At 41.9% G+C, this 17,849-nt stretch overlaps 3 protein-coding genes across 4 annotated transcripts; 1 reads left to right on the forward strand and 2 right to left on the reverse strand.

Moving 5' to 3' along the window:
• Positions 1-264: 264 nt before the first annotated feature.
• LOC129588454 (cytokine-like nuclear factor N-PAC) lies at positions 265-4,453 on the reverse strand. Its single transcript, XM_055482660.1, has 7 exons — positions 4,238-4,453; positions 3,599-3,736; positions 3,416-3,543; positions 2,604-3,029; positions 2,016-2,416; positions 1,437-1,750; positions 265-1,061 (listed from the first exon to the last, which is right to left on the reverse strand). The coding sequence occupies exons 1-7, from the start codon at positions 4,287-4,289 to the stop codon at positions 565-567; spliced, it is 1,956 nt and encodes a 651-aa protein (XP_055338635.1). The 5' UTR covers positions 4,290-4,453; the 3' UTR covers positions 265-564.
• A 925-nt stretch (positions 4,454-5,378) lies between these two features.
• Positions 5,379-7,335, reverse strand: LOC129588284 (uncharacterized). The gene is made up of 4 exons (XM_055482451.1): positions 6,266-7,335; positions 5,816-5,884; positions 5,588-5,698; positions 5,379-5,519 (listed from the first exon to the last, which is right to left on the reverse strand). The coding sequence occupies exons 1-4, from the start codon at positions 7,319-7,321 to the stop codon at positions 5,379-5,381; spliced, it is 1,377 nt and encodes a 458-aa protein (XP_055338426.1). The 5' UTR covers positions 7,322-7,335.
• A 1,804-nt stretch (positions 7,336-9,139) lies between these two features.
• On the forward strand, positions 9,140-15,845 carry LOC129588451 (atrial natriuretic peptide receptor 1-like). 2 transcript variants are annotated; one of them, XM_055482653.1, is made up of 24 exons: positions 9,140-9,273; positions 9,397-9,438; positions 9,694-9,718; positions 9,817-9,912; positions 10,065-10,294; positions 10,390-10,433; positions 10,506-10,544; positions 10,823-10,906; positions 11,061-11,204; positions 11,321-11,371; positions 11,478-11,657; positions 11,751-11,892; positions 11,962-12,043; positions 12,112-12,268; positions 12,715-12,858; positions 12,934-13,110; positions 13,470-13,812; positions 13,882-14,200; positions 14,258-14,477; positions 14,716-14,866; positions 15,052-15,100; positions 15,195-15,244; positions 15,498-15,595; positions 15,691-15,845. In XM_055482653.1, exons 1-24 carry the CDS (start codon positions 9,141-9,143, stop codon positions 15,748-15,750), a joined length of 3,060 nt encoding a protein of 1,019 aa, XP_055338628.1. In that variant the 5' UTR covers position 9,140; the 3' UTR covers positions 15,751-15,845. The 2 variants fall into 2 exon arrangements, with proteins under 2 accessions (XP_055338628.1, XP_055338629.1); XM_055482654.1 differs by lacking the exons at positions 15,052-15,100; positions 15,195-15,244; positions 15,498-15,595; positions 15,691-15,845 and having other exon boundaries at positions 11,751-12,043; positions 14,720-14,834.
• Positions 15,846-17,849: the final 2,004 nt, after the last annotated feature.

Raw genomic sequence — 17,849 nt, forward strand, 5'->3', positions numbered from 1 at the left:
GCAAAGTATTTCCATATAAGGTTATTATGATGCCCTGGCAAGGTATGCAGATATTATGGGTTAACCTAAACCTGGAACAAAGAACTGTTTTCAGTACAGCATCAAACAGCGCACGCGAAACGTCCAGTTTCATGCAGTTTCTGATATCTGAGTACGTCCGGTACGCTACGATACGATAATTATTCTGTGCGTTGTTGAAGAGATACTGATTCAGTCTGATTTCAAAACATGAAAATACAACAGACATTCAAAACGTAATTTACTGCAGCCACTTCCATTTTATTTTACAAATGCCTTATTCCACCTAACAAAATAATGATAAATACTATGTATAATAAAGGACAATAAGGTATTGAATCGCAAAGAGAGTACCTGATCGAAGCACAGCTATACTGAAAGTTTTCAAAGCGAGAAAATTCAACAATAACAAAAAGTAGTGCCGCTACGCATGCTCAAACGAAGGATATCTCACACAGCCAGTAAGTCTAACCTGCCCAACCGCATCTCCATAACAGAACAAAAAGGGGATTGTCAATCATCCCGTCCGCGTTACACCACGAATTCTTACTGGCTGGCCGGCTCTTCCGCTTCTTCCTCCGGCCCTTTAGCATCGTCCTCTTCCACCGTCCCACTGTCATCCTGTTTATCCACAATTTCTTCCTCGCCTTCCGCTCCCACATCTTCCTCCTTAGCAGTATCCACTCCGTTAACGGGAGCGCTGATCGCTGCCGCGGTCGGCTTGGCTGCCGTCACACCACCGCTGGATTCCGCCTCCGTTCCGCTTCGTGGTGCGCCAGCCGCGGCCGCTGACTTCAGCTTCTTGGCGCGATTATCCTCGTCGGTTTCACGCTGGCAGCGGTACATGATAAAGTGAGTTTTAAATAAGTCCATGGCGAACGAAGCCATATGAGTTACACTGGAATGGTTGTCCAGGACGCCGTCTTGTACTGGATGCGCCAGGTGAACAGCATCACGTAGACCACGATATTGTTCGCGCATCAGATTTCCCGTCACGTTCTGTGGATCTTCCGGCAACTTTAAGATACGAGCGACGCGCTCATCTGTTCAGAACCGAAATTAGTCACCACTTAGCATTTCATCAATGTTAAGAATCAGAAGTAATGAAAAAATCGCGTCTGCAGCTTTATTCAACAAAAAACTCCTGTCTGGAACTGGAAGTGATGCAGGATCGAATAAATACAGATGTAAGTACATAACTCATCTAATTCAGAAACTGCAAACTGCTGTTTGAAATAGCCTATAACAGGTAGTGGAGCAGTGAGGTTTAAAAAAAACTTTTCTTGTTATAGAACTTATTATTACTATTAAAACTTTTCTTATTAAATTCATACCAAACTATCACAGGTCACAGGTAACACGCTGTTAATTTTATTTAAATAAAAACAACAAGCAACACCGATGGCATACGAACGTACCTGGCTTAAACGACAACAGCGGCTGGACCAAACTGACGTCCAGTCCAGTGCTTTGCGCCAGAAATCCCGCTTCAACGAGGCCAGCCAGGTGAACACCCTCCACAATACTCAGATACGACTTAGCTGCCAAAGCGGTTCCGAAATCATGCCCCAGGAAAACGCTCTGTCCGCAGACAATGTCCAGTACGGGCTTACAGTGCTTGTACAGTTCTTCACTGCGACAGCAAATCAGACTGGGACGTTCTGCGTGTCCAGCCCAGGCACATTCCAAATACTTAATGTTCTTCGCTTCCAACTTGTGCGCAGTCAACTCGCTAGAAATACAAACCAAATTGTTGAATCAATAAGTTCACGGACGAATACCAAATCGCGATTGTGCCACCGCTGTCGCTATGCAAACGACGAATCTTTACCCGATTTAGCAACTGAGAAAACCTTAATATTTTGGATCTTCAAAATCTGCGCGATTTACGCAATCCAACTTATTCAGTACAATAGAAAAAACGATAGATAGCAAACATATCAAATATTTACTATTATTGTTATAAAGTTTATAGCGAATATAATGAACGCAAATACCTGTCCTGCTTGGACATACTGCTAAACACGCAGACACCCTTCACTTTATTCTTTCCCTGGGGGCGAATCTTGCGAATCAAATGATCCGCACCACTCAGCAGATCATTCAGGTCGTAACTGCTGCCCGCCGATACAAATACAACATCTGTTTCTTCGAAGATCTTCTCAGCTTCACTGATCCTTTCCGCGCCTGAATACTCCAAATCCTTCGACAGAAGCTGTGTTTTCGCCCACACCCGAACAGCCACTCCAATGTTCAGCAGACGCTTGGCAGCCTGCACGGCCCGCACATCCTCCAGCCCGATAAATCCCACGGAAATGGCTCGTGCCTGATTCAGCGTAGCTTTTGGCACTTCAGTTGTCTGCATGGGCAAACCAACAGTACCGTAATCTTCCTTCACCTACATGTAAAACCAGATCACCTTCCTAGTACTTTAAAGTTTAAATGTACATTATTTGGAGAAAAAACAGAGAACATAGCTTCCCGCAGATGTTAACGGACAGTTTCAGGACAATACAACCTAGTGAACCTACCATTAGGGTTTTACCAGGAGTAAGTATCCCATAATTTCCTCTGACTCATCGTACCTCTGATTTAACCGCGGATTTGCGGGGCTCCGTCAGTGACGCAGTTTTACCAGCGGTGCCAGCAGTCTTCCGCTTCGTTCCGGAAGCCGGTGTGGAAAAGCCATTATGTCCGTATTCGTCGTCGGGATGAGTCCGCTTTTTCGGGACTCGCTTGGAGGGCGTTGCTTCCGCTGCGGGCGCTGGCTCCGGTGTGGCTTTAGCAGGCGGTTTGCTGGGGCGCGTGCGCTTGCCCGTGGCAGGGGTCTGCGGCTGCGCAGCGCTCTCAACGTCGGGGGCCTGCTGTTTCGATGTGGCAGTGGCTGGGGAGCGAGCTGTTTCTTTTTTCGGTCGACCACGTGGTGTGGACGTTCCCGCAGCCTCTCCACCCGCGGCAAAAGTCGGTGCTATGGCCAACTGCAAGGCTGCATCCGGGTCGAGCTCCAATTTCTGAAATGAAAAAATTTAATAATACGTTACTTAAAAGATCTGAAAATGGGCATTTCACATTAAATGTTCACATCGTGCAAATGCACATTAAATCGTGCTCCAGAGTCTTATATTAACAAAATGAATTATTTAAAATATTTCAAAAAATCAAAAAGGAGATGTTACGCTAAAAATTTCTTCTTAAAAGTGCTTAATCCTGGAATTGCCTTGCAGTTTATTCTCAGGTTTCAATTGTATCGTTTCCGATTTCTGCTGTATTTTCTGATAATTATTTGCACGGCGAATTTGCAGACTGAATCCCAGCAAATCTTGTTAATGTAATTACAATCAAACTGCAGCAGAAGGCAAAATTTTTACGTGAATAGGTCAACCGAAAAAACGCCTACCTCCATGAACTCAGTGTGAGCCTGGTTGGCGCTGGTGATGCATTTACGCAGATCCAGGTATGTTTTGCCACCTTTCATCTCCGATGCAGTTTTCATTTCACTTAGAATCAATGGGAAAGTAACCAAATCTGCAACAATATAATAATTTCCACTGCACAAAGAGCTTCTGCCTTGGCAACCCACCTTCATCTGCCATCCAGGAGACCTGCACTCGGTCGTCCGCGCTGAAGAAGCGCACAAAATACGAGTTCTTCTTGCGTGAGTTCTTGACATCCACGCCCTCTCGCGGATCCAGCACAAGAGCAGGCCATTGTGGATAGCCTGCAAAAAATTCAGATGAACATGAAATATGCATGCTAATCGTAAATGAGACAGCAAACTAAAAGCGTACATGACGGTGAAATAAAAACTGAAAACAACAATGGTTTTTCCGTGGTTTCTAGCATGTTATGCAAGCACTGAGCCCGCTTTTTACACCCTTTCTGATTCTCTGTGGAATGATCACACAAAATTAAATCATGTACAACGTAAATCTACACTCATAAGGTCCAAAAGAAATAATAGTAATCACAGTTTCTCGTTTTTCTTTTTACGGACAGGTAAATTCACAAAACAACGCAAACTCCATTACTGCAAGAACTACATCTTGTCTGATAAGTTTTTAAGCATTTATGCAGCTCAGGAGCTAGGAGACGCAAGAGAAAGCAGAAACCCATCGTGCTTGAAAACTGGGAGAGCTGCACTCCTCGCACATGACGGCTCCAAGGGGCCACAAACGGCAAGACCTAGGGAGCTGCAAGACTATTTTAGTGTGGTACTCACCCTTCACTTTGGCCCAGACGATCTCTCCGATGCGGAATGGCCCCGGATTCATTCTGATTCCTCGAAAAGACAGTTGGCTGCCACGAAAACACAGAGTTTCTGTTTACGGTCGATGCGTAAATAAATTATCCAGCAAAATTGCACACAGCAGAGCTTAGAAAGTGCAGATTTTCGAAAGCCTGCTAAATCTTTATCAGACTTAATGAACGCGGTCGTAGAAGCTGCAGAGTGCAGAGTCTGCAGACCGTGGGGATAACGCCTGTTCAGTGTTCACGTAACGGCAGCAAACGAGCCGCCGGGCGGTCTGCTGCCACACGTTCCCCCACTTAGTTTATAGCTCGCAGTGGCACTTCCGCTTTCATAGGGGGTGTTTATTGTGCACAGTGTGCACTGTGCAGTGAACACAGTGCACAGTAAGTACTTACTTGTACAATACTTACTGTTAGTCTGTTAATTACTGTCTGTTCACTGCACAGTTAAGTCACCGCTTTATGTTTCAAAACATCCCAGCATGTTTCTTTATTAACGTGTGTGTTTGCCGGAATCTGCAGATGTTACGGGTTGATCGAGTGTACTAACAGCAATTCTAAAACCGAGGGTAAAAAAATGTATGCTGACGTATCAATCTTTTTGATTTTTTTTTGCGTTTAACGACATTTCATGATTATTGCATTTAATGCAAAACGATGTCAAAAACCTGATACGAAAAGATAGCATTTAACTGGGCTACTGGAAACACTGAAAAATCAAAAATGAAAATAGACAGTTATAGTACTGTACCAACCAAATCAAACTCGACAGAATAATAAATATTATTTGTTTGCGATGGCGACAAAAAGCGGTTTTCGGCGATTTTCGGTTTGCGAAATTGGGCTTTAAAGTCAGCTCTATACTTGTATTGCACATGTATGTATACTACACTATAATAATAGGGTAGTACTAATAATTATTGGGCTCTCTAAATACTTATAATTGTATCATAACTGGCTGATACGAAATTCTGTTAACCATTTTTTATTCATATTGTACTTATATTTCGGTTATTTTTCGTCATGATTCGAGTTGGCGACGGGACCGGCTCACAGATATACAGTATTTATGTATACATTATATTGTTTTAACAGCAAACTTAAATGACTTTCTAATGACAAATAGTAGTAACATTTGCAGCAACGACTGTTAATGTATTTTGAGCATTTTGATGGTTGCATGCGGCAGCCGCTTTACTATGGAGGAGGAGCTCATGCATAATGACCACACAGGAGAACAGAAAGGTTATTGTCTGAAAGAAAATCCCAAAAGCATAATTACTTTAATTTCAAATAGTTCATTTTTTTCTCCTCATCTCACCGCTGCTATTAAGTTGCGCGTGATATGCAACAGCTCGGCTCCATGAAATATGAGGATTTGGTCTTTACTTATACCGAGAAAGGTTTTCATGGCCAGACGCAACTGTTGTCCCTGAAAAAAAGCGATAACGCATGTCGCTTAACAGCACTAGCACCAGATTCATAGTTATCTGGAACATAATATTGCATACAAGCGGCGTAGATGTACTGCAATAAGTAGGCACAGTACCTCGGGACGTTCGATCAGCGGCGAAGTGGCATCCATGAGCCGGTAGAGATTTAAAGTGGTATATGAGCCCTGAAACCAATAATTCCTTTCAGCAAGACTAGTTGGAAAATTCCTGTTGTTTCTCACTCGACAGACATGCAGACTGTCTGAGTACATACGCAGTTACAGTACACGGTTGAATAAAATTTTGGGATAATCACTGCATCCAGGTCGAAGTTACCAGTTACCAGAAACTGCCTGTGCAATATTAACAATTTGTCTACCATCAGTACGACCGCTTTAGTTTGATTTGATGTTAATCGATTTGTGCTGTCTGGTCGATTTTTAGTTTTACATTAAGCAGACAAATGACAGAGTATACCTTATTAAAGAATACCTTAAAAAACTGCGATAGGTACAGAATTACTGAAACGATGAGAAGATATATACAACATTACAAACAATATGTACCTTTTCGTATACAAGTACCATGGGCACCATGAAAACAGTCGCATACATTCCATACAAGGCCAAGCTCAGAAAATTCAGCGTGTATGCGGTCAGAAACTTTTCCGTGTCGGCTACAATAGCCGCCACAAAACCGCACACCGTGAAGACGTCCAAACCATATATCGCAAATAAAATGAGTCCGTACGTTTTAGTGACTTCCTCGCAAAATGTCACCATTTTTAGTCGGCGATGTCGCAAGGCGGTTATCCGCACGTGCATCTTTTCAGCCAATACCAACAACGCTTTACTATCTGACCATAGCTGATCCGAATGACTGCTGACGACACCGCGAAAATACGCTCGCTCTTCCAGAATAGCCGCGTTGAGTTTGTTAATGCAGCCATTCAGTATCCAGGCCAGCATGATGACGGTGATGAAGATTTGCTGCGACAGACAGAACGGCAGCGTGGACCACAGTGTCCACGTGATCACATACTGCCACACGGTCATTTTCATTGGAAGCGGCGCGACCGCGTCGTTGAATTGCAGATTGTACCGCTGTGGATCTTGATCTTGATAGTGGATCCAACTGTTGGTCTCCCACATGCAGACTAACAGGATACTGATGAAACCGACTACTACCGCAGTGTTTTTCCATTTCCTGACCAGCACCGCCCGTTTATGAGGGCCAGCAAACGTGGCATGGATCAATTCGTCGGCGCGGTGCTTTATGTGACTCCAGTGTTTTCCATGGAACCAGAACAAAGAACACACGATGAAGCCGCGCAAATTTGTAAAACAATAAGGAATATACGTGAGCCATTCAATTAGCGGGTTGCCAATGGTGCTGGCCACGGCGCCCGGCCCAAAGAGACCCCAAAACACAGTCGCAATGTACAAGGTCACGGAAAACAGTGTGCCCAGTAAGATGGATACACCAATGCAATGAAAGGCAGATGCGGCAATTTTCTTGACCACTGAGCAGTTGCTGTCCATTGGCATAAAACCAGTGACTTTCAACACAGTCTCCTGGAAATGGAAAATCGAAGCAGTAGTTTGAGCTGACTTAAAATGCATTTCCTTGATGATGAAATTTGTATCGCGACGATAGTTTGATGATTGCATTATGTAATACCAGTTTAAGTGATAGCACACGTTATTACTGTTAGGCGAGTTTTCGAAGTCACCGATGCATGCAATGGGAGCTCTGATGACTTTTTTTCGAGGCAAGCCTAAATTGTCAGCAATGCATAAAACAATTGATTTCTGTCAACTGCAACATTATTTACATCGATAAAAAGTAGTCATTTCCCACTGGGAATTAGCCATAGCCTTATGACCTTGGACACTATAAGTTTATTGATACACCTTTCGCATCGACTGGCGCAGTGAAAAATTGATAATTGGTTAATGTGTCTTGATCACATGCATGAGAAGAATAAAGAAATCCCGCAGGCGTCAGCAACACCAGGATGCCAGACCGCTTATGGATGCTGCGTGGAAAGATCGTATTCACTATTCAGGATACCCCAGCTGACCTTAATTGCCCGCGCGGTTAAGCGGATACGTTCAAGTATTCTTGTAAAAAATTAATATCGACAAGTGGGCATGCAGCACGTTATAGTTAACCTGACCTCGAGTCCGAGCAATACTGAACTCATCCAAAAATGGCGATGGAAAGCAAAAAGGCGGTGCAGTCTTTGTTTAATTTACGATTGCTGTGCTTCAGTTGCATATAGATCTACCGGTACTTCTACAGTAGCGGTAGGTACAGTAGCTATGTACAGATACACTACGTAATGGCCCAGATATATATTTGTAGTGTGGTTCTGGCAGAATGTACTACTTAGTCTAAATTAATGAGCACAAAATTTTGTTTAAGTGTAAAACATCCACTTATTTATTCAACTAATTACAAACAATTTTAATTTTTTGTATGGATATCAGTTTGATTGTATTGATTTCAAACTTATCATCCGAATGACACTACGCGGTTTCAAAATTTTGTTTCGCTATAGATTTACCTTCGGTCATTTGTAAGTGTACGTTCTCGGTAATTCAATCTCAAATATTGATTTCACGATCTTTGGTATACACACTGGGATGGTGAAGTTGTAATTGTAAGCGCATCTAAAAGTTTTCAATAATTATATTAAATCTTTTGCAGCGTAAAATCATTTAAGTAGGTTGGTTCTACGTTTGCATGATTATATATGCTGCTGGTGTTGATATGCGTCGATTTAAAGTACACCTTTTCGCTAGGGAATCCCGTTCCGCGGCAAACAAAAATGTTACTGCTTGAAGTCCTCATAAGTTTGCATTGCATCACATGGTTTAGCTGACTAACGCACGCACTGATGTGTCGAGCGTAGGTATTTACATGTAGTTTGATTTCAAAACTTCACTTGGATATTTGGTAATACAGGATCAAAACCTTGGCCTTACGCAACGTTTAATAGCAAATGCCAGTAAATTTCTAAGCTCAAAAGTATAAACTTGTTTTACACTGGCCATATACTGTCAGATTCAGAGATCGAGGGACAAATTGTTTTTAAAAATTTGCAACCCACATGTCACTTTTGTAGTCAGCTATGAAGTTGAGATAGCTGATATGTACATCGCTGATCGCAATACGTTCGGTTGGAAATTTACTATTATGTCTTTTCCTAATAACTGTTATTTGCTATGCTGTATTTTGGAAAGTATTTCACTAGGAATATTGCTGCAATATCACAGCGCACGCGGTAATGACGCATACAATTACTTTGTGAACACCTCATCGCAGAGAGTAAAGGTCGCCGTTCTTTCGACGATTTCGGCGAGAAATTTTGTTGTCATACCGGCATTTGACCTTGCCTGGCAGGAAATTGAGTATACATATCCAGACATTGAGTTCATGAGGATGACGGTTGATAGTCCACCCGAGCATCAAGGGGATTGCGATTATTTTGTTGATGGGATTGGTGATAATGTTGGCAAATTCTGGACGGAAGACTCTGGCGCGGAGTACTGGGTCATGCTTTCTTCCGGTAGATTCATGCAGTCACAATTTTAAAGGGTCAATTGCCAAGAAAAATCAAAACTTAAAAAAGCTTACCGAAAAACAAGTTCCAAGACAGTAACGATTAGCCTTGAGAATTTTCTTTTTTTAGCTTGTACACCGGGTATCACCGAACAAGCAGCATTTGCGAGAGGTTGGTACTGGTGGAATATTTTCTATATTCCCCAAGATTTATTCTGCAGTATGTACTCGTATATAACTAGCATAATGAAGGGTTAGCGATGGACGAGATCAGTAAAGCTATGGAATGTTAACTGTTAACCTTTGAGCACGGCATATAAAATCCTTTATACCGTGCTTTGAGCTTTCATAGCGCGCGTTGTGATTCTACACTGTCTTATCATTATGCATCTCTTTATGAGCCTTAATTTTGTGTATGTTGTTGTAGAGTGGAACTGTTTGTTCCTGTCCAGGTAACTGGTCATCAAATTTCATACCTGCTTGGAAATATCATTATTATGCGACTTGTTCACATTCTTGACACTAATTTTGTACGTTATGCAATACTTAGTGCCGGAGCGGGAAGTGATTTGGGGAACAAGGCACTATTTCCTACACTGATTAGATTCTCTCCGAATTTGTCAAAGGAATACGCAATGTGCCTAAAGTAAGCCTAAGTCAACCTGAACCCCATATGTCTTAGACCGCTTATAAAATTTCTAAAAAGCCATATCTACTTCTTGCTTTAAAATGGAGCGCAAAAACTCCAGATGCATTAAAGTTGCTTACTTCTCATTTAACAAAGCACTCTAACTGTAGGCAGTTATTGGCATATTACAATTGGAATCACGTAACCATGCTCTGTGATTCGGACGACGTAGCCGATATCGCTTTGGAGGATGCCACATTACAAGCGTGCAATGATTTTCGCACGATAATGGCTGACCTACGAACCCAGTCTGGCTACTCCATGTACGACCTTCTAGTCAATTTAACTGATTCGGCATCCCGTGTGGCAGCACTGAAAACCGCGCGAGGATATAGTAAAAGTAAGTGTCAAAAAGACCTGAAAATACTTTTACCACTTACAGAACATTTCATTAGTAATTTCTCTGGATCATTATAAATTTCATATTAATTGCAGTTATTTTAATAATTGCACGGATGGAAAAAGTCCGGATGACCATGGTAAACCGCAGCCCATTTATTCCACTGAAGATGAGAAAAATTATTTAACAGTGTGGCTCTGATAATTACTAGATAAGCGCATGGGATCTTGGTATGATCAGCGAGGATTTTGTAAGTGCATAATAAATAATTAATTATATAGTCCACTACTAATACATCATTAACTACAGTTGATAAATCTATATTATATATACATATTAATTAATATATATAGTTCACTACGAACACTCCAGTAAACATGACATTTGACAAAGTAGAGAAAGATTCGGATCACTATTTAACTAATATTCCTTACATTAATTAAAGCAAAACGCGAGCGTTTGTGCTTGTTCTAACGCCTATAAACTGGACGCGAATCCGCCAAAAGCACACAAAAATATTTGCTTTAGGCTTACATCACTTTCGTACCGTTCCCCGGTGACTCTACAACCCGAGGACATTGGGGATGGCAAAGAAATGACTCCAGTGACGAGGTAAACTGATCCTTCTAGAGTTCATGATCATACAGTACTGCGTATTTGGTAGTACTGTACCAAGGTGGTAGTAAGTACAGTACTTTAACGTTTCATTGCAAAAATGCTGCAATCTGCATGTTATTATATACCCGAACTTGATCTGGTTTTTTAGGTCGCACGTCAAGCCTACGAATCGTTGCTCTTCGTGTCGTTAAGTGGTCTGAAGATTACCCCGTTATTGCGAAGCCTGTTTCTTTATGTCGAGCAGCAAGCCAGCGAAAAGTACAATAAGAGCCAGGTCATGAAATACCAGCAGGTGCTATAACGAAATACAAAATCGTGATCTTTTAAGTTACTTCCTTAAGAATTACACCAAATTATTCGCAGCTAAGCAAACACAATCAGCTAACAACGTGGTCTCATTTTTTTTAGAATCAAAGGCTTGCCATGGCCAGTTTCTTGATTGCCCGAGCAGCGGCGCAGGTTAAATAAGCAGAACTTATCGAAAGTGTCGCGAGTTGTTCCAGTCCACGAAAGCGTGTACGAAATCACAGCTGTTCAGTCCAGAAAGAGATGACTGTCGTTTCAGATGATGAACGAAACGATACAGCTGGGATGGAACCATAGCGATGGGAGAGAAATCTATCGTCGTATGCTAGATCGTCAGTTCTTGTCATTTGACGAATCACCGGTGTACATCAACCCCAATGGAGACAGAAGTGAGCTGTATGCAGTATGGGGATACACCAATTACACCGAGGATTTGGAGGTATTAATCCAGCTGTCACCGTTCAAGAAACGGTATCAATTCTAAAAAAACAACCGCCAACCCTCGCATAAAGTGGCTAATTAATCTGTGCAGGAAGTTTTGTTTTACGATGTTTATCGTAATCGTATTTTCCCGGCGCACAACGATAGCCGATGGATTCGTGAGGACACCATTCCAGACAGTCGACCATTGTGCGAATTTGCTGTGACCAGTACAGACTGTCAGGAAAGTGACGGTATATCTCATACATTCCGCATCTTTCACTTGATCAAAATTTTTAATTTTTTGATGCCCATTTTGGTAGGCGCGATCACTTTGCGAATTTGCCTATCTGTATTAATACCCAGTATTGCTGTCTTGGCGGCGCTTATAATCGGGTGTTTGAGGTCTCTTGCGCCATTAACAGGAAGGTCGGTGAAACAGTATAAAAATGATAAGCTACTGATGAATTTAGATATCGATATGTGCAATCCGCCAAGGCGCAGCTGTGGATTCTTTCGTGCTCCCAAATGGAATATCCATCTCGGCGATCACCGGTAGTGCCGCCTCTAGCACCAACTATGTCACGGTCAAAAGTCAGCTTTATGCGGCTCGCTTCAGTAACTCCTTCGGTAAGTCAGAGCTCAGGAGAATCTTGAGGCACTGCATTCTCCGAGCATCTTTGCCATGGTACTCTGTATTTGCGACAGGAAATTAATTACAAGGGTTAACACGGAATCGCAAAGAAATGGATGCCAAAATTAATTTTAGCTTCTATTGCAGCGAAGCTACCAAGCTGGCTTTACCGATACGAATGTGTCAATGTGATTAGTCAGTGTAAGACTGCAAGTATAGGTCAGCTAGGGTAGAGCTCAAAGCTGCTGCTTTATGGGAGGACTGGTATGTACTTGGTAAAAAGCCGGTACTGCACTGCACAGAAAATTATGATTTCTGTTCTGTACTCCGCCTCGTAGCGATTTAAAGATTTTAGGAGACATTATAACAAACAAGGGTGCTATGACGGTGCAAACTGTAAAGAACTGTTAGCTTCAGTTTCAAAAAAGAGTTTCCCTTGCAGGCCCATGCTAGCGTGCAACAGTCGGAATTCCGAGCACGAAACCGAGTGTTTTACAAAGGTGACGCTGTATGGATAAAGACATACGAATACACACAAGGCCAGTACTCTAAACTAGTCGGAACGGAGCATGAGCGTTTGTGCACGGTATATACGATGAAATAAAATTTTAAGCGTGTCGAAGTTCACGTTGTGCTGCGTCAAGTAATATAGATTTTACAGAGGAAACTCATGCTGCATCAAAATATCATTCAGTTTTATGGAGTTGTTTTTCATTCGGACCATTTGGAAATTGTTACGGAGTTTGCTCCGAAAGGATCCCTGGAGGAAATCTTGGACGCTGAAGCTTTTAGTTCGCAAATTGACTTGAAATATTCATTTATTCATGACCTGGTGTCGGTAAGACTTTTCTTAAATGCAGTGAACTAATGCCAAATATGCTGGATTTTTTCTTAACAAAAATTTGCTGCAAACTAAGAAGATGCGTGGTAGCATACTTCTATACAAAGCGCAGGTTAAAAGCCCATGCATATGTATGATTGATAAGTATGTACAGTGTAAGCAATTCTGTAATGATAAGTACAAATGAAGCTTGCCATTTTTTTTACGGAACATAACGTAAACATTCGGAATTTTTCTGTAGAAAGCGTAATAGTAAAATGTCAGCGTAGTAGTAAAATATTGCGCGCAAGAGCTTGACGAGACGTCAATTAACAAAGATTTGGACGACGATATACGAGTACGTTTACACTTTGCAGGGTTTGGGCTATATTCAAGCATCGCCATTGGGCATTCACGGAAATCTGAAAGCTACGAACTGCCTGATTGACCGGTTTCTTACACTGAAATTAACAGATTTCGGATTAGAGATAATAACCAATAATGCAAAAAAACTGCTACCTGAAGAATCTGGTGAATGGAATTCCCTCTACCTTGCACCAGAAATTTTAAAGCAACTTAGCACAAAGGTCACCGACAAATCCGAAATCTACAGCTTTGGAATTCTACTGCACCAAATTTTGTTTGAATGTTTACCATTTGGCATCAAAAATGCATTGTATAAACGAGGAAAAGAAGAAATGAGCTCTATGGTTGTTCAAGGTATGTCAAATGGAAGTAAGTTTTGCAGATACATGTAATGATTATTGCACCTGTACCGTATGTGCATAGCGATTCTTGAAAAAGTGCGAATTAACCAAGATCCTCCGTTTCGCCCAACTGTTCTGCTTGACACATACGACAAGAATCTCATTCAAATGATGAAGTCCTGTTGGCAAGATGACCCCGAAAAACGGCCTTCGATGCACAGAATCAGCAAGTTTATTGTAACTATACCGGGGCTGGATAAACAGATATCGTACACAGAAGCCGTGATGCATCGTCTGCAGTCCTTCGCTGACGAACTGATGAGGGAGGTCAATCTGCGTACCAAAGAGTACAAACAGCAGAAACGGAATGCCGACCACATTTTGTACCAAATCATCCCAAAGTATCTTGCTTTACACTATTGAGTTTTCTTCTATGGAATATTAAAATTGTTCTCTAGGTACATTGTGGAGAAGCTGCAACAGGGCGAGGACGTCCCACCGGAAATGTTCGATGAAGTCACTGTTTGCTTTACGGCCGTGGCAAACTTTGCCCACATCGTGTCGATTAGCCATCCCCTTGAAGTGGGGACATTCCTCAACGCGACCTTCCATCTGCTGGACAGCATTATTCGCACATTCAATGTGTACAAAGTGGAAACAGTTTCCGATACCTATATGGTGAGGTACTTTGCAGAAAAGCAACCTGTAGGCCAAAGCTTGTTGTTGACAGTGTACGACCAGATTGAACTGTTAAACGAAATGTCTAAATCGTAAAGACTGGTACATTATCTAATACGCGGTCCGGAATACGGACAGTTGCTTGTTTTGGCTTACGACTGCCCGTCATGAGCTTCAAACTTTATTAAGCAGAGAACTATGCGAATGAGTAACCGGAAAATGTTATGTTTCGTAATAGGTAGTAAGTGGTCTTCCCGAGCGAAATGGTCAACGACATTCAGCTGAAATAGCCAAAATGGCTTTGTGTATACTGGGACGCTGCGAGCAACCCCAGCTACGGCTGGGAAGACATCAGGGACCGCTGCTACTAAAATTCGGCATGCATACCGGTAAAATGCAGTTTTAATTTGGCAAGCCGTCAGTAAGATATGACAGAAAAGATCTATAATATTAATATCTATTTTTGTAATGTCTTACTGAAGGTTTGATCACATGAAACTGATGTAGATTTTATTGCAAGAAATACATAGCTTTATAACCAACAATAATCGCATACTCTAAATTTTTTTCAAAGGTTCTTGCGCTGCAGCCGTTATTGGAACAAAAATGCCACGATACTGCTTGTAAGATGTTTTTAACATTGGCTGTAGTGATTGTAGTAATCTTTTACTGCCGTGTGTTGGGTTCTTTCAACTATAACCGAGCGATTCGAAACAGATTTGGTGACACCGTTAATACTGCCTCCCGCATGACCTCGTTTGGCCAAGGTATGAAATACCGTACTTTTGCTTACGGCTTATAGTCAGTCTCATCCAGGTGGAACTCTTAATCGCTTGTCAAAACTCGACCGAGAGCTGGCTGGTATTTCGTGTGTACATAGATACCTGGACGTAAACATATAATATGGTGACACCAAATTATGTGCATGCTCATGAACATTTATACGTAAATGAATTTTTATTCACAACCTTGGATCAATAGCGGCGACAGTAATAATTTTATTTAGTTGGCTTATTGCAGGCTTGAAAATACACGTTTCAGTGGATGCAGCAGAGCATTTGAGCAATCATCACGCAAATCAGTTTATTCTTCTTAAACGAGGTTTGATTGATGTCAAGGTAACCTTTCACTTCTTTCTGCAGATATTTTAAAGCAGATGAACTTCCGACTACAGCTGACGTACTAAAACTGATTTACATTTTCCGTTTGGCAGGGCAAAGGTCAAATGTCTACATATTGGTTGGTCGCTCACAATCCATTGCCAGCTGAATAACACATTAATTTTCAGTTTAAGATATTAATAATTTTGTTTTTCTCAGTGCGATGACGTTCTGCGGCATTTAAAAGTTTTTAATTCGCACCGCTTAATTCTCACCGCACAGTTATCAAACATGGTCACAGTAAAAAAAATAACTGCACTTCTGAGTAGTGAAGAGGACCAGAACTTCTTTCAGGAATCTCCGCAACGGAAGGGAAAAAACTTACTCTGGCGGAGACTAAGCAGAAACATTAGAGGATCGAGCATAATTTGAACGGAATACAAAATCGCACAAATATCCATCACCACATTAGGCATAGCAATCTTAACCACGTATTTGATAAAATAATAAACGTCATACGGCAGCCAGCACACGATAACGCAAATAGAGGTTAATGTCAATATAACAAACGGTCTAACAATATCGCGCTGGGATTTTCGGTGAATGCGAAATGTGTGTGCAGCAGGCGTTCCTTCACTTGGGATGGCTCGTACAGCCCCAGAACTGGACTCTCGCGGCCGTACTTGTGGAGAACGTTGATATAACCTCTGGATGACCAAGTATACATACAAAGAAAGGATGATTATCAGCGGGCCATAGCGGCTAATGGTGTTTTCCAATCCCGTCCATACCGGCATCGCTCCTTTGGTGCTCAGCCAAGAAACACATCCGCGAAATATCTCGGGATGATATCGAAGAACATCAATCAGAAAGCCTGACAGGGTTATCGTGTGCACGTAGCCAACGGCTGCCAAGCAGATACAAATGGCAGTTGTCTTGTTGGCATGACGATTTCGGTATGAAATCGGAAATTTGTATGCCCAAAAGCGGTTCACCGATATCAGTACATGATACAGTACGGGCAGAACGCTGATGACCCTTGTCGCATACAGATAGAAAAAACAAGTGGAATTGTTCATATGCCAGTATGGGTTAACTTGAGCAGAAATTGCTAACGATTTCGATACGCAGAGGTAGATCAAATTGGACACGAACAGCGATATTAAATATACACCAAAGGAAGTTATAGCAGCTGGTTTTACAATGTAAAACAAAAACACGGCCGCATTCAACACTATCGATATGATTAAGATAAGCGTCTCGATACCGCTCACAACCGTCCAGTGAGTTGTCTGGTTAAAGTTTAACAAAAGGGTCACGTTGGTATAATTAAAACTTGCAGCAGCATGATTCATTGCCACTTTTGCATCCAACAACTAGGTACATTTAACAAAAATTATTTAATATCTGAACCGGGTTGTAACAATCTACCAGGCATACTAAAAAAAACTTGCTAAATATAATTTTTATTTAACAGTCCGGTACCGATAGGATTAAAGAAACTGGAATTTCCTGTATGCCTGTTAAATGTATCGTGTTGTTCGACTATATATATATAGCTCAGCAGCACGTGCGCTTATACAGAATATCTATATAGATGACGTCAAAACTTTGCAAATTAATCTGTCGGCACTGTGGCAATAAGCGATACTAAAGAACAATGTACAGGCAGTGAGCACCTCTATTACAATTTCGGTTATCCCTAGAAATTCTCTTTTCGTTTGGCTCTCGCCTTCGCGCAGCTTATTATTCTGTAATCTTCCTCACGCCAGAGTTGTGAAAAGGGTTGCGCTGCTGTACTAGATCGTCTTTTCGAATACGCTTTACCTTTTCACTGCCTGTGCAACACAATTAATCAGCTACTGACCAGGCGTACTGACTCCCGTCTGTCAGGAACCAACGACCCCTCCCAACGACGGTATTAATATTGCGCAAATGCATGCACTTATCATGGTACCAAGGCACGTACGTACGCGGCTAGTACGGTCGATTTTCGGTTTTCGACTCCGTCTTAACTGGACGAGAAAAAGAGCCTTCTCCTCCTTGACGGGCAGCACTGCAGCTCCCACAAAACGTTAAAAACGCCGACCATCAGCGGCGCCAACATACAGAAAAAATTGTGTCATACCTATATGTACTATACTTACTCGTATTCTACGTGCGCGAATGATTCCGCATGCATCATGCATGGAATATTCTTCATGGGCAGGTCGAAGGCGGAGGACAAAAAGTCTTCGAGTTTAATCAACCCTTCACCACTTTTTAAAAATTA

Source organism: Paramacrobiotus metropolitanus, unplaced genomic scaffold (genome assembly GCF_019649055.1).
Source record: "Paramacrobiotus metropolitanus isolate TYO unplaced genomic scaffold, Prichtersi_v1.0 Parri_scaffold0000029, whole genome shotgun sequence".
In the NCBI taxonomy this organism is placed as follows: Eukaryota; Metazoa; Tardigrada; class Eutardigrada; order Parachela; family Macrobiotidae; genus Paramacrobiotus; species Paramacrobiotus metropolitanus.